The sequence below is a fragment of the Nycticebus coucang genome, chromosome 1 (genome assembly GCF_027406575.1).
Source record: "Nycticebus coucang isolate mNycCou1 chromosome 1, mNycCou1.pri, whole genome shotgun sequence".
Classification (NCBI taxonomy): domain Eukaryota; kingdom Metazoa; phylum Chordata; class Mammalia; order Primates; family Lorisidae; genus Nycticebus; species Nycticebus coucang.
The window spans coordinates 165,405,571-165,422,168 of NC_069780.1; the positions used below are offsets into that span (position 1 = coordinate 165,405,571).

Genomic DNA, 16,598 nt, shown 5'->3' on the forward strand with positions numbered 1-16,598 from the left:
CTATTGCCAGAAATAATTTATCCAAGCAATGTATAAAGATAGATAAAGTTAGAGAGAAATTATGGCCATGAACACCTGTATCAGAAAGGAAGAAAAACCTCAAATCAATAACATTACCATCTACCTTTAAAATCTACCAAAGGAAGAGCAAACAAAGCCAAAAGCAAGCAAAAAAAAAAAAAGAAAGAAAAAGAAAAAAAGAAAAAAGGAAAATAATAAATATTAGAGGAGAAAGCAGTGAAATAGAGAAATTTTTAAATTAAAGAAAAATCAATAAGACCAAAAGTTGGCCCCTGAATTTTCAAAAAGATTAGGTAACCTTTATTTAGACTGACCAAGCAAGAATTATCAAAGTCGAGAATTAAAAAGGGGACTCACTACTAACCTTGCTGAAATGAAAAGGATTATAAGAGATTTCTAGGAACTACATGGCAGCCAGTTGAATATAACTTAGGTAAAATATTTAAATTCTTAACAAAAATTACAAAACTACTAACAAAGAAAAAGAAAATCTAAATACACTTTTTAACAAGTGCTTGAATTTGTAATCAAAAATCTTCCCGTAAAGAATAACCTAAACCCAGATGGCTTCGATTGTAAATTATGCCAAACATCTGAAGAAGAATTAATATCAATGTTTCACAAACTCTTCTGGAAAACAGAGGTGGAGGAAATGCTTTCCAACTCATTCTACAAGGCCAATAACACCCCAACACCAAAACCAGACAAAGGCACTCCAAGAAAGGAAAACTATACCTGTATACTGTATGAATATAAACATAAAAAGCCTCAAAAAAATAAAATACTAGTAAGCTGAATCCAGTTTACTAGCAATATGTAAAAAGGAGTATATACCATTATCAAATGAGATTTATTCCTGGAATAAATGCAAAATACAAGGTGGGCTTAACATCTGAAAAATCAATTGTTTTAATACACTATACCTACAGGCTAAAGGACAAAAACACATGATACTATCGATTGATTCAGAGGAAGTATTTACCAAAATCCAACACCTATTCATGATTTAAAAAAAAAAAAAAGAAAAGAAATGAGGAACGGAAGGGAATTTCCTCAACCTGATACAAGCTATTCATGTAAAAGAGCTAACGTCATACTTAATAATAAATAAATGAACATGAGGAACAAGACCAGGACATGTACTCTTGCCATTTCTATTCAACTCTATACAGGAGCTTCTAGCCAGTGCAAGAAAAAAATAGAAATAAAAGTCATCCATATTAGAAAGGAAGAAGCAAAACTATCTGCATTCATAGACATAATCTTGTATGATTAAAAAACCCTTAGAAATCCAACAAAAAAACTATTAAAACCAAAAATTAGTTCAACAAGGTAGCAAGAAAAAAGATTAACCTACCAAAATCAATTGTATTTCTGTACACTAATAAACGGTATGAATATGAAACTAAGAAAACAATTTCACTTATAATATCATCAAAAAAGAATAATATACTGATACCCAATCTAGGTCACAAGGCCTATAAAAATCCTCAATAAAGAGTAGTTACATGGCTGAAAAATAAAATACTAAGAAATAAATGTTATAACAAAAAGACTTGTACAATGAAAATCACAAAATACTGCTTTAAAAATTAAAGATCTAAATAAATGGAAAGACACTTTATTTTCATGAATCAGAAGACTTAATATTATTTAAATGGCAATATTTCCTGAACTGATCTATGGATACAACACAATCCCTATCAAAATCCCAGCTAGGTTTTCTGAAGAAATTAACAACTTGATCCTAAAATTCATATGGAAATGCAAAAGACATAGAATAACCAAAACAATTTTGAAAAAGTAGAATAAAGTCAGAGGATTTAAACTACCAATTTCAAAATTTACTACAAAGTTACAGTAATAAAAGGGTAATGTGATACTATCACTACAATGGACTTAAAGATCAATGGAATATACTTGAGTGTCTACAAAGATATCTGTATTCTTGTGGTAAACTGATTTTCTTGTAAGTTATTAGAACTAAACTATCTCATCAGTTGATTTTATAACACAGGAAGTCTTTGCTTTGCACTGAGTCATGTTACTGAAATTTATGCATATTAGAACCAAGCAAAGACACAGTGCTAATATGCACAGGTTTCTGTAACATGGTCCTCTGAAATTCAAAAAATTTGTGAGAAGATTGACAGTGTTTTAACATCCCTATTTATTAATTCTATAATTTGCAACATTTCTGGCTGTATGTAGATTTGTTTTCCCTCTCATTATGGGCTATATTTTCTTATTTCTTTACATGTTACATTGAAAAGGGAAAGATAACATTTTATTTCTTCACTTCACATGCGCATTTTTTACTCATTCAGCTACGTTTTAATGCTTTAAGATACAATAATTTCATCTCATATCACAAATATTTTACATTATTCATCTTTAAATAATATAAGTAAATATAATGATTTAAAGATGCATTCTATAAACTAATATACATAAAGTAAAGGTCATTTCTTATTTAAACATTCCTCTGATAAATGAATAATCTCCTGCCTTTTACTGATATGGAAGTAAAAACTAAGGGTAATAAGAAATATTCCCACACCATAAAAAAACAAAGCTATGTATGAATTTCATTCCTTTCTTCCACTTTTGATACAGGAATATCAAAAAATACAGTTTTTAAAGCCGAAAATAATGACAATAAGTGTTTCTATTTTAAATGAAAGGCAACAGTTATTTTGAAAAAGTAATCTATTTTTTTAACATCAACAACTTTTTTTTTTTTTTTTTGGTACAGACAGAGTTTCACTTTATCGCCCTTGGTAGAGTGCCGTGGCATCACACAGCTCACAGTAACCTCCAACTCCTAGGCTTAGGCGATTCTCCTGCCTCAGCCTCCCGAGTAGCTGGGACTACAGGCGCCTGCCACAACCCCCGGCTATTTTTTTGTTGCAGTTTGGCCGGGGCCGGGTTTGAACCCGCCACCCTCGGTATATGGGGCCAGCGCCCTGCTCACTGAGCCACAGGCGCCGCCCAACGTCAACAACTTTTATGACATCAGTTCATTGTGAATTAGCCTTAATACAAATGTATATATTATTAGTTCACTTTTCCATGAAAGCTCTGCTATTTAAAGAAAAGAACCAAATTTTTTGAACTTACCGTTTTAGTGCCATGCTTCAGTGTTATTTCATGGGAATCAGGAATCTTTTGGACAGGATTCTGGAACAAGAAAATACTGTAACATTAGTGGGTAAAATAATATATTCATGGGGAACTATACACCACATTCACAAGAGAATATGGCTTTTGAAAATTGTATCACTGGCTTTTGAACACAAAGCTTAAAAAAACAGCAGAACAGTGAAAAGGCATCTCTTTTCCTGCACTTTTAAATACACTATAATTGATCTCTTTAAGATGATGATAAATTGATTTTAAATCTCTGAAAAGATTAGCCTAAGGAACTCTTCGGGCTTTATGAGATGCTTATTATTAAAATAAATTTTTAAACAAAAAATACAAATAAATCAGTAGTTGCTTATAACGTAATTCATAAAAAGAAATTAGGAATTTGTTTTTCCTTTTTTTTTTTTTTTTTTAATAAATTGAATTCTCTATTTTGTAGTCTAGATTCCAGGAAGAGACAGAGTAAGGAGGAAAAGATAGATGCTAAATTGCTAGTGCTGACTCACAAAGGGATCAGAAAGGGAAAAACTCAGTATCTTAAAAATCTACTTTACTGGAACACAATATATCTGCAAAACTCTGCTCTAACTGAGCTGATAGTCTAAGGGTAATCATTTTACTGAATAGTTTGAATTCAGTGGATATTGACAAGAATAAATTTTATTTTTCTAATCATTTGATTGGCCCACTTCTGCTTTCCTGCCTCTGAATGATATCTCAGGCAGATTCCATTGATGATTGATCATTTTCATGGTTCATACAAAACCATGTTTTTCCTTTAAATCACAGCTGATGGAAATCCAGAAAGAGTATCAAAACTCTATAAAATCTAGAATAAAGTTAAAACATTCTCCATATATACCTATATATTTTAAATTAAGTATACTTGGATATTTAAGGTGAATAAACCATAAAAGTTCTCCAGAGTAATTTTCAAATTATGAATTATAAAAATCAAAGAAAATCTAACAGACACAGAAGAACAAACTAAATCATCATTATTAGTTACAACTGGCATTTTAATCTGTAAAAACAATTATGATTGCTGATCAAATTTAAAATATTTCATACAAAATGCTATTTCTCAATACTAAATAATAAAATAGAACCATAATTTACATTAAAATTTGGTTCCATCTTACTAAAATATAATCCTTTATTTTTCTGTCTTACTATACCTAGAGAAAAATCTCACAAAGAGCAGATAATCACAAACTGAAGGAAATTAGTAATTAGTACATCACTTATCATAATTCGGTATCAAAAATATTTTTAGGGCGGCGCCTGTGGTTCAGTGGGTAGGGCACCAGCCCTATATATCGAGGGTGGCAGGGTCAAGCCTGGCCCCAGCCAAACTGCAACAACAACAACAAAAAAAAATAGCCGGGCATTGTGGAGGGCGCCTGTAGTCCCAGGTACTCGGGAGGCTAAGGCAAGAGAATCATCTAAGCCCAGGAGTCGGGAGGTTGCTGTGAGCTGTGTGACGCCACAGCACTCTACCGAGGGCGATAAAGTGACACTCTGTCTCTACAAAAAATACATATATATATATATTTTTAAACATACTACAACCTATATGTAAAATCATCACTGGACAAGAGAGATGAATAGAACCTTCTCTAGAAGACAGACAATGGCTAACAAAAATATGAAAAAATGCTCATTGTCCCTAATTATTAGAGAAATGCAAATCAAAACCACCCTGAGATATCGTCTAACCCGAGTGAGAATGGCCCTCATCACAAAGTCTCTAAACTTCAAATGCTGGCACGGATGTGGAGAGAAGGGAACACTTTTAGACTGCTGGTGGGACTGCAAACTAGTACAACCTTTTGGAAGGCACTATGGAGAACCCTCAAAGAACTCAAGCTAGACATCCCATTTGATCCTGCAATCCCATTGCTGGGCATCCACACAGAAGAAAAAAAAAATCCTTTTACCACAGAGACACTTGCACTAGACTGTTTAACTGCAGCTCAATTTACAATCGCCAAAATGTGGAAACAGCTTAAATGCTCACCAACCCTGGAATGGATTAAAAAGCTGTAGTATGTGTACACCATGGACTATATTCAGCCACTAAAAAAGATGGAGACTTTACATCCTTTGTATTAACCTGGATGGATGTGGAACACATTATTCTTAGTAAAGCATCACAAGAATGGAGAAATAAGAGTCCTATGCACTCAATTCTGATAGGAGGTCCCAGTACACAACGAAGTTTGGGGAAAGAGAGAGCTGAGAAAGGGAAGGAGGGAGGGGATGGGGAGGGAAAGGGGTGTGGTTCACCTTTTGGGGGCAGGACACAAATACAAGAGGGTCCTTATCTAACAAAAGCAATCAGTGTAACCTGGTTCTGTGTACCCTCAATGAATCCCCAAACAATTAAAAAAAAAAGAACGAAAGAAAAAAAAATTTTTTTGTAAGTCCTTTCAGGACTCAAAATGTTCAAGGCTCTCTTTTGTAGCATATCTGAAAGTGTTAAGTATTTAATTAATAATATAATAAAATCTTCACAGGGTAGATAGTGGGTCACTACAAAATTTTTGAGAACAACTGTGTTATGGTCCATTATTTTACTTTCAAGAAACACAGTCAACATCTTTTCTGATTCACCTGTGCAAGTTTCTACTGACTGGGCTTATCGGTGTTGCTGAGAGGGTTTCACTTGTTTCCCCCGGGTGGAGTTTATGTTTCCGGACTTTTGTATATCTCAAAACTTCCATAATGACCCACATATATACCTTTCAACCCTTCAAGTTAAAAAAACAAAAAACAAAAAAGGGCTGTTCATAAATAGTACGAATATGAAACTCAGAATCATTTGCTGTTTCACTGTTTCAGGAACTATTTATTAAAATGAGATTATACCAGATGCTAGGTGGCATTACACATGGTCTCTATTCATTCCCCCTCTCAAGAAGCACATTATCTAAGAAGGAGACAGCAATGACTCTAATTCAATATAACAAATACTAGGACAGACAGGAGTATGAACAGAATAATTGAGGGATAGTGAAGAGAGATGCAGAAATCAGACATAAGAGGTTTCATTGTTTACTTAAGACTCTATTACTCAAGAGCAGGATAATTATACTAAAATTCTATGCCTATTGCAAATTCATGAACCATCTTGTAATGTACTCAATTAAACAAGTAGGATGTAATGAATCTTCATTTATATCTTCACTCTTTCTCTTCCTTTGGCTTCTTTTCTGCAGCATATAAACAAAGAAAATGTTTTGTATATTTAAAAATCAAAAACCAAATATACTGCTGATTTCCCCTACTTTTACTGCTCAATCACTATCTTTTCCTTTGCAATCAAGCTTTTTCCAACTATACTTTCACTCAATGTCTCTACTTTCTTTCACTGTTTATCTCTACAACTTTAGCATTTATCATTTTATTCCTAATGTCCAGCACAGTTCTTGGCACATAAGAAAAGTCTTAGTAAATTTTTGGACACTTTTCAGAATTTAACCTACATATCTGACCTTTCAACAGCATGGTAACTATTTAATTCTCTCCTCCATCTTGAAACTGTCCTTTGCTGGAACGAAACAGACTAGGAAGAAAAAGAAAAGCTAGGGTCCTTAAATCTAGCTCTGCCACCATTGACCATGTCATGTCCTCAGGAGGGTTATGATTATCCATTTCCTAATTTGCAAACTACAGATAATAGTATCTACCCCATAGATTACTAGGAAGTAAGTGTTTTAAAACTCCTAACACACTGGCTTGGCGCCTGTAGCTCAGCGGCTAGGGTGCCAGCCACATACACTCGGGCTGATGGGTTAGAACCTGACCAAAGCCTGCCAAACAACAATAACAACTACAATAAAAAAATAGCCTGCATTGTGGTGGGAGCCTGTAGTCCCAGCTGCTTGGGAGGCTGAGGCAAGAGAATCACTTAAGCCCAAGAGTTTGAGGTTGCCGTGAGCTGTGATGTCACGGCACTCTATGGAAGGTGACATAGTGAGACTGTCTCAAAAATAAATAAATAAATAAATAAAATAAAATAGCACTCCTAACACAGAGTTCGACACATGATAGGGTTCAATAAATGATAGCCACTACTTATTCCTATCGCATTGGGTCATACCAGCTTAGTCTTTTCCCAGGCTTCTCTTCCTCTTTACCTATCTAATGTCTACTTTTCCTTCAAGACTCAATTCAGATATGACCTTCTCCTAAACATTTCAAACTATAGGTTAAATGACTCTTCTATGCACTCTCTATGAGAGTGCATAGAAGAGTCCTATTCCCTATTTCAATCACAGAAATTATCAGAAAACTTTGTAATCTTTGACCTATCTCCCTGCCCTACACAAACTGCAAAATAAAAACATCTCAAAGACTATGTATATATCTGTCATCTGTGTATCCTAAGTACACAAAACAACTGATATATAGCAAACACACAACACAGTTTTAGGAATGAATAAATGGCCCAATGTCCACCTTGTTGATGGAATTAGATTATAATTTTTAATTTACTGTCAAATTTTAGATTAAGTACAATATGACCATAAGGAAAAGCAGGTGCTATTACATCAAGTCAGCCTGGTTAGAGAGAAGCAGGGAATAATTGAAGAATTCAAAACCTAAAAGCTTTTTAAGATCAAATTATTATATCCCAAACTGAAATCAGATTAAAGTTTGCAATGATAGAGGAATCAAGGCAGTTTTGATTTAGACTATGTGAACATGAAAGGTTACTATAGTCCATTACCAAACTAAATGAGAATAAACAGTTGGAGAGTTGCAGTTTTTCTACACAAAGACATTACTGTGGGGTTTATCATACTGTTAAAAGTGCTACACACACCTGTTTCAGCGATATCAGTATCCCACCACAGATTCCAAAGTAATTTAAAAGTCAAGCAAGTGAATTCTGAACTACTCCTATGTTGAATTTCTTAGACACTGCTGGAACTACATGTGCCCACCAAAACATGCAGCTAGTTTTTCTATTTTTAGTAAAGACAGAGTCTCACTCTTGCTCAGGCTGGTCTCAAACTCCGAAGCTCAAGCAATCCACTTGCCTCAGCCTCCCAGGGTAAAAGAATTACAGGCGTGAGCCACCACACCTAGTCTAGCAAAAAAATTTTTTAAGGAGTAGCTCATGAAACAATAAAAATCCTCAAAGAAAGCATAGGAAAAACACTGGAAGATATTGGCCTAGGGAAAGACTTCATGAAGAAGACTGCCATGGCAACTGCAACAACAACAAAAATAAACAAATGGGACTTCATTAAACTGAAAAGCTTCTGTACAGCTAAGGAGACAATAACCAAAGCAAACAGACAACCTACACAATGGGAAAGGATATTTGCATATTTTCAATCAGACAAAAGCTTGATAATTAGGATTTATAGAGAACTCAAATTAATCCACATGAAAAAAGCCAACAATCCCATATATCAATGGGCAAGAGACATGAATAGAACCTTCTCTAAAGAAGACAGACGAATGGCTAATAAACATATGAAAATATGTTCATCTTCCCTATCTATTAAAGAAATGCAAATCAAAACAACCCTGAGATACCATGTAACTCCAGCGAGAATGGCCCGCATCACAAAATCTCAAAACTGCAGATGCTGGCGTGGATGTGGAGAGAAGGGAACACTTTTACACTGCTGGTGGGACTGCAAACTAGTACAACCTTTCTGGAAGGAAGTATGGAGAAACCTCAAAGCACTCAAGCTAGACCTCCCATTTGATCCTGCAATCCCATTACTGGGCATCTACCCAGAAGGAAAGAAATCCTTTTATCATAAGGACACTTGTACTAGACTGTTTATTGCAGCTCAATTTACAATCGCCAAAATGTGGAAACAGCCTAAATGCCCACCAACCCAGGAATGGATTAACAAGCTGTGGTATATGTATACCATGGAATACTATTCAGCTATTAAAAAAAATGGAGACTTTACATCCTTCATATTAACCTGGATGGAAGCGGAAGACATTATTCTTAGTAAAGCATCACAAGAATGGAGAAGCATGAATCCTATGTACTCAATTTTGATATGAGGACAATTAATGACAATTAACGTCATGGTGGGGGTGAGAGAAGGGGAGAGCAGAGAGAGAAAGAAGGAAGGAGGTGTAGGGAAAAGAAGAGCAGAGAGGGGGAAGGAGGGAGGAGGTGGGACCTTGGTTTGTGCCACACCCTCTGAGGGCAAGACACAATTGCAAGAGGGACTTTACCTAAAAAATGCAATCAGTGTAACCTGGCTTATTGTACCCTCAATGAATCCCCAACAATAAAAATAAATAAATAAATAAAAGTAGCTCACTCTGGGAGGCCAAGATGGGTGGATCACTTGACCTTAGGAGTCTGAGACCAACGTTAGCAAGAGTGAGACCCCCCCCCATCTCTACTAAACATGAAAAACTCAGGCAAGAGATCTCTTCAGCCTAAGAATTTGAGGTTGCTGTGAGCTATGACACCACAGCACTCTGCCAAGGGTGACAAAGTGAGACTGCATAAATATATTTTAAAAATTAAGCCAGTTAGGTAGTTAAAAACAAGTTTATATACAATCCCCAAAATAACGAAAATGAAGCTCTAGGCCATGGAGATTTGAGTTTTTAAAAAATCACCAAGGTGTTCAGTACATCAAAAAATATATATAACACAGTGAAAAGGCAACCTGTGTGAGAAAGTATGTGCAAATCATATATGATATCCAAAATGTAATTTTTTAAACTCCTAAAACAATTTTTAAAAACCTGATTCAAAAATGGGCAAAGGACTTGAATAGATAATTCTCCAAAGAAGACATACAAATGGCCAATAAACACATGAAAAGATGCTCAACGTGACTAATCATTAGTCTTACTATGGCAAAACCATAGTAAGATACTACCTCATACTTATTAGGATTTAAAAAAAAAAAAACTTTACTATTAAATAAACAGAAAATAACAACCATGTGAGGATGAGGAAAAACTGGAATCTCTGTGTACTGTTGGTAGAAAAATAAAATGGTGCAACTGCAACAGAAAACAGCATGGTAATTCCTCAAAAACTTAAAAATAGAATTATGTGATCCAGCAATTCTACTTCTAGGAATATACCCAAAAAAAACTGAAAGCAGGGTCTTGAAAAGATATTTGTACATCCATGTTCATAGCAGTATTCATAATAGAAGGGTAGAAGCAACCCAAGTGTCCACTGAGGAATTAATAGATCATGACATCATCAATCAACACAAAAATAACATCTTTATCTACATATTGTACAGCAATGGCAGGTAATAACCCAGCAGAATTTATACCAAATGATACATTTATTTTCAACCACCACCGTGAACTATATATGCCTTATCATTTCCTGACACTCTATAATTTGATAAGTATTTCAGCTCTTACTTGTTTCCTTTGTCCAAAGACCGAGAATCTAAACAGGACTCTGCAATTACCTTCACTTGCAACCTTCACTAAGTCACTTCATGGCATTGAACCTAAGCTTTTTTATTTACAAAAGCGAAAGAGACTAAGTAAACCATGACTTCTATGATGACATGATTTACCTTGAATTCATTCATATCTGAAACTATGAACACAACCTATGTCATGAGAAGACGTTTCTGACCACCATCTTTTTCACTTCTCTCCACACTGTTCACTACAATGATTTTACTCTTCCTAGGTCATTTTTCAGCAAAAAAATTCAATGATTCTCTACCGCCTGTAGCAGAAATCAACAACGTCTCACAACATTCACACATTTTTGTTTCAGGAAGTTTTCTAGAACATTTGACTGAACTCACATCTTTTATCTTTACCTGCATGGAGATGGAACATATTCTTCTTAGTAAAGTATCTCAAGAATGAAAAAATATATATCCAGTGTACTCAATACTACTATGAAATCAATATATAATCACCTACACATTCATACAAATGGTAAAACATAACTATAGTCCAGAAAGTAGAAAGGAAGAGGAGAGAGAGGGAAAGGGGGAGGTGGGAGGACAGAGGGTATTTGGGGGGACCTCATAATGTGTATGATGCAATGGTACATTTCAAAACTATTAAGAAAAGAATATAATTGAGATAGATGTGTTAATCAGTTCAATGTAAGCATTTCACATTGTGTATCAAATCAGTACACTGAACCCCATAAATGCATCAATATACACAGTTATGATTTAACATAAATAAATAAATAAAATATGAAAAATTTTGTGATTGATTATCCAGATAAAGTTAAATAAAATTAATGTTTCAAAAGATTATTACATAATTAGAAGTAGGTATGTTCCTAGATATTAGATATTAATCTCTAAAGAACCTAGCAATGCTCCTATCATTTGCAGTGATATTTATTTGGCATTTATTATTTATTAATGTTTGTATTAAGAATTCACCTTTACTCCTTACCCACAGTTTTAACCATTCCAGGTGGGAACAGAAGGACAGAAGACTTGAGCTTGCCAATAACAAGAAGGGCCTGTAACAGAACTAAGACATAGTAACCTGGCTTTCTGGGACTCTTGTAAAGTAATTCTTCCTTCCCATGCCCTCACTCTGACCCCATGGAGAAGACTTTCTTTTACAACTATAAAAGAAGAAAAATCCCACCTGCTCTGTTGGGTCTAAGTTTTATCATTTTTCTTACCTCTACATTATCAGTGGCAACAGCTCATGTATTCAACCTAATAAACTGAACTAATTATCTATTATCTATCTCTTTAAAGCCTCAAGTCCTTAGTCTTTTGTCTACAAAGAATATTTCAGCTCAGCACCTGTGGTTCAAGCAGCTAAGGCGCCAGCCACATACATCTGAGCTGGCGGGTTCGAATCCAGCCCAGGCCAGCCAAACGACAATGATGGCTGCAACCAAAAAATAGCCGGGCGTTGTGGCAGGCGCCTGTAGTCCCAGCTACTTGGGATGCGGAGGCAGCAGAATCACTTGAGCCCAGAAGTGGGAGATTACTGTGAGATGTGATACCATGGCACTCTACCCACAGCGACAGCTTCAGGCTCTGTCTCCAAAAAAAAAGAAAAAACATTTTGGACAGGTGCCTGTAATCGTAGCACTCAGGAAGGCCAAGGCAGGTGGCTAGCTTGAGCCCAGGAGTTCAAGACCAGCCTGAGGAAGAGTGAGACCCCATCTCTACTAAAAATAGAAAAAACAAGGTAAAAGGATTGCTTGAGCCCAAGAGTTGGAGATTGCTGTAAGTTATGATGCCACTGCACTGTACCCAGGGTGACAGATTGAGACTGTCTCAAAAAAATAAATAAAATAAATATTTCTTAATTGGTTCATTTGGTTCATCATTTTATAAGTAAAATAAAGATTAACACATACCTCACCCTGATATCTCCCCTGTTCTCATGAAAGCTAAAAATGTACTCATGTTGCTACTCAAAACAGGGTCCACAAAGGAGCACAGACATGACCTGTGAACTTGTTAGAAATTCAGAATCTCGCCGGGCGCGGTGGCTCACGCCTGTAATCCCAGCACTGTGGGAGGCTGAGGAGGGAGAATCACTTGAGCTCAGGAGTTCGAGACTCGCCTGAGCGACAGTGAGACCCCGACTCGTGAAAAAAATGGAAAAACCCAGCCGGGCGCCGTGGCGAGCGCCTGTAATCCCAGCGGCTTCCGGAGGCTGAGGCAGCGGGGTGCCCGCAGCCCGAGTCTGAGGTTGTGGTGAGCTACCACGCCCACTGCACTCTGCTCAGGGGCATAGGGTGGGACCCTGTCTCAAAAAAAAAAAAAAAGAAATTCAGAATCTCAGCCCTCTCCCCAAACTTACTAAATCAGAATCTGCTTTTTCACAAGATCCCCAGGAGATATATATGCACATTAAAGCATAAGAAGCAAAGGTTGCTCTATTGCAACACAAGCTCACTAGTTCTACTACAACTTCGTAGTACATTGCCTGAACTACATTTTACATTGCATCTTAAGATAATCTCCATAATGTATCCAAGATATTCATCTAGAAAATCTTTTTTTTTTTGCAGTTTTTTGCCAGGGCCAGGCTTGAACCCGCCACCCTGTATATGGGCTGGTGCCCTACTCCTTGAGCCACAGGCACCACCCTCATCTGGAAAATGTTGGAAGTCAATTTAACTTACCAAAAATCTCACTCAAAAAAACCCAAAAGACCTCACTTAACAATTCAATTTTCCAAAACTGACAGGTAACATGAGATTTTTTTGTTTTTAATTCCTATAACCATTCATTCAATAGTCACTTAATAAAAACCCATACTATGGGGCGGCGCCTGTGGTTCAGTCGGTAAGGTGCCGGCCCCATATACTGAGGGTGGCAGGTTCAAACCCGGCCCCGGCTGAACTGCAACCAAAAAATAGCTGGGCATTGTGGTGGGCGCCTGTAGTCCCAGCTACTCGGGAGGCTGAGGCAAGAGAATCGCTTAAGCCCATGAGTTGGAGGTTGCTGTGAGCTGTGTGATGCCACAGCACTCTACCGAGGGCTATAAAGTGAGACTCTGTCTCTACAAAACAAACAAACAAAAAAAAAAAACCATACTATGTTAAAGAGATAAGGGCAAGAGCAGGATAAGAGACTAGATTCTGCTACTTACTAAAGGTAAGAATGAAAAATCCCTTTATAGAAGAACCTCTGTTACCTTTTCTGTCTATTGGAAATAAATACAGTAATAGCTAGCACATTGTAGGGCATACAGTACCAGGCAGTACTTAAGGCACCTATATATTAAATAGTTTAATTCTCACAACAACTACATGGTACTACAGTATTATCATTCTATTTTAAAGACAAGAAAACTGAGGCAAAGGGAAGTTAAGATATTTGTCCAAGGTCGCACAACTAGTAAGTGACAGCTAGAATATGAACTCAAAAGTCTGGCACCAGACCAACCTGAGCAACATAGCAAGAACCAGACTCTACAAAAAATAAAATGACTATGGCACAGAAAGATCCAAACTCTACAAAAAATAAAACCTATAACTACAGATTTTACCCTAAAAGCACATGTTTTAGAAATTGTTTAAGATGAGATGTAAAACGTTTTCAGATTTAAGAAAAGTTTTACCAAGTTTTAGAATCTTAGATATGCAGTGCAGCATTCGTTCAACATGGGTTATGTCCTGTAGCATTTTAGGACCATGTCCATTTTTCAGCAGAAGTTAACTTACAGATGGGCAGTTTTTTTTTCTATTTCAAATTTAAAATCTTTATTATCACAGATGTTTATTTCACTTGTTTAAATAAATATTCAATAACAAATTGTTTTTAAAATATACAGATTTAGCACTATATAGGTATTTATGATAAAATGCGTCAGTATACAGGGTGTCTATAAAGTTTGTGTGCAATTACAGCCAAACTTTATGGACACCCGATACAATGTCTCAGTGTATATACTCAGTGTATGCATGCGCGCGCGCACACACACACATATACACTGCATCAGTATTATTTAAACCAAATTACAAATATAATGTATATGCATATATACACACATGTAGTAAGTCCTTATGTAATGTCACTGATAGGTTCAAAGCAACTGTGACTTTAAGCAAAATGATATACTTTATAAGGAAAGCAATTTTACCATAGATGAATTAAGGGCTAATTTCTATGGAATAAAGAATGTCATTTTGCTTAAACTTGCAGTTTCCAAGGACCTATCAATGATAAATGAGAACTGATTTGCATGAAATACCAGCACCTCAAAAAAATGGTGACTTTACATCCTTTGTATTAACTTGAACGGAAGTGGAAGACATTATTCTTAGTAAAGCATCACAAGAATGGAGAAGCAAGAACCCTATGTACTTGATTTTGATATGAGGACAATTAATGACAATTAACATCATGGTGGGGGTGGGGGAAAGGGAGAATAAGCAGAGGGAAGGAGGGAGGGGGTAGGGCTTTGGTGTGTGCCACACCTTTTGGGGGCAAGACACGATTGCAAGAGGGACTTTACCTAACAAATGCCATCAGTGTAATCTGGTTTACTGTACCCTCAATGAATCCTCAACAACAAAGAAGAAATACCAGCACCTCCACTGTCACGTTTGTAAGATGCACCCACCACCGCATCTGCTCCTAGAGTTCTTGTCCTTAACTCTTTCAACAGCACTGCTTTACTGCTCTGCATTCCCTCTTCACTATGCCACAGACAAAATGAGAATGAGAATGGAAATGACTCCATAGCATTTGTACCGCTGAGTTTAAGTCAATTTCACACTAATGGTAAGAGAAACACCAAAACAAATTCCTGGAGAACAAATAATGTTAAGGTGAGTCTTTCTACCATTACATCTTATATAGTCACACTGTTTCTGTCCCTTCAAAATTTATGTTATAACCTTATCAATGGCTGGGTGTGGTGGCCATTGATAAGGTTAGAACATAAACAACCTAGTGATGCTAGCCTGCAGTCCACCTTCCAAGGAGAAAGAATACCTCAGAGGAGGAGGCACAAGTTCTTGGGGAAGACCATGTGGGCTAGGGATAGGCCTCTTGTCTCAGCCGCATCAGAGGCCACAGAAACCCATGATGTTGGGTCCCAAGCAAAAAGATGCATCTTGCTGAGGGGTATCTTTCACTTCAACCAAGAAAAAGGCACACTGCTGAGTAAAGTCCTTGCCTGTGCTTCCAGTCCATGGCCAGTTCATTCCAGGCAATGACCGGTGGCCCCACATCCTGGTTCTTCCTGGAGTTGTAACGGGGCTACCACCACCAACACAGCCTGCAAAGTGGGCAGTGTGCAGGTGGCAAGAGTTGCCTGGCTGGTCGCTCTGGGGCAATTCTGTTGGATCTCCACCAGAACAGGGGCCGAAGACAATCGCAGGTGGGCAGAGGCTCAGGACTGGGAGAGGGCTCTGGTGGGGCATGGCCCGCCAAGATCAAGAGGCTGGGAGGGGGCTGTGAATGGGGGCCACCAGGCAGGAAGACGGGTCTGGGATGGGGCTGTGGAGGGGAGTGACCAGGTAGGAACAGAGGGCTGGGAGGGGGCTGGGGATGGGGGTGACCAGGAAGGAACAGGGGGCTGGGCAGGGGCCGTGCAACATTGAGGGTGGGCAGGGACCGGGGGTGAGGAAGGGGACATGAAGTGGCAGGGGCAGGCAAGGACCATGGACGAGAAGGGGTTGATCACGTAAATAGGTCGAGGGGGCACCAGAGGCAAGGAGGTGGCATGAGTGGGGTCCGGGGAACAGGATGGGGATAGAGAGGGATGGGTAGGACATGTGGGATGATTGAAGGGCAGCAAGGGCAGGAGAAACATTGGTTTGCTTTGAATCGGCTTTTCAGGTTTCCCATATTGAATGGCAAGTGGCAGCAGGAGGAGCCAAGATATATCCTCTCACGTAACCATGGTGATGGGCATCATAGAACTTTCCCAGTGAAGGCACAATCCACACTGTGAGGTCCAACTGCTGCTATTGACAACAAGCAGAGGTTCCATTC

At 37.5% G+C, this 16,598-nt stretch overlaps 1 protein-coding gene across 2 annotated transcripts in view; it reads right to left on the bottom strand.

Moving 5' to 3' along the window:
• The window catches only part of WDR70 (WD repeat domain 70), a 345,496-nt gene that overhangs the window by 262,437 nt on the left and 66,461 nt on the right, over positions 1-16,598 (bottom strand). For both annotated transcript variants that reach the window (XM_053592015.1, XM_053592008.1), the window contains exon 7: positions 3,142-3,201. In XM_053592015.1, coding sequence (XP_053447990.1) covers positions 3,142-3,201 — 60 coding nt within the window. The remainder of the gene's footprint in view (positions 1-3,141; positions 3,202-16,598) is intronic.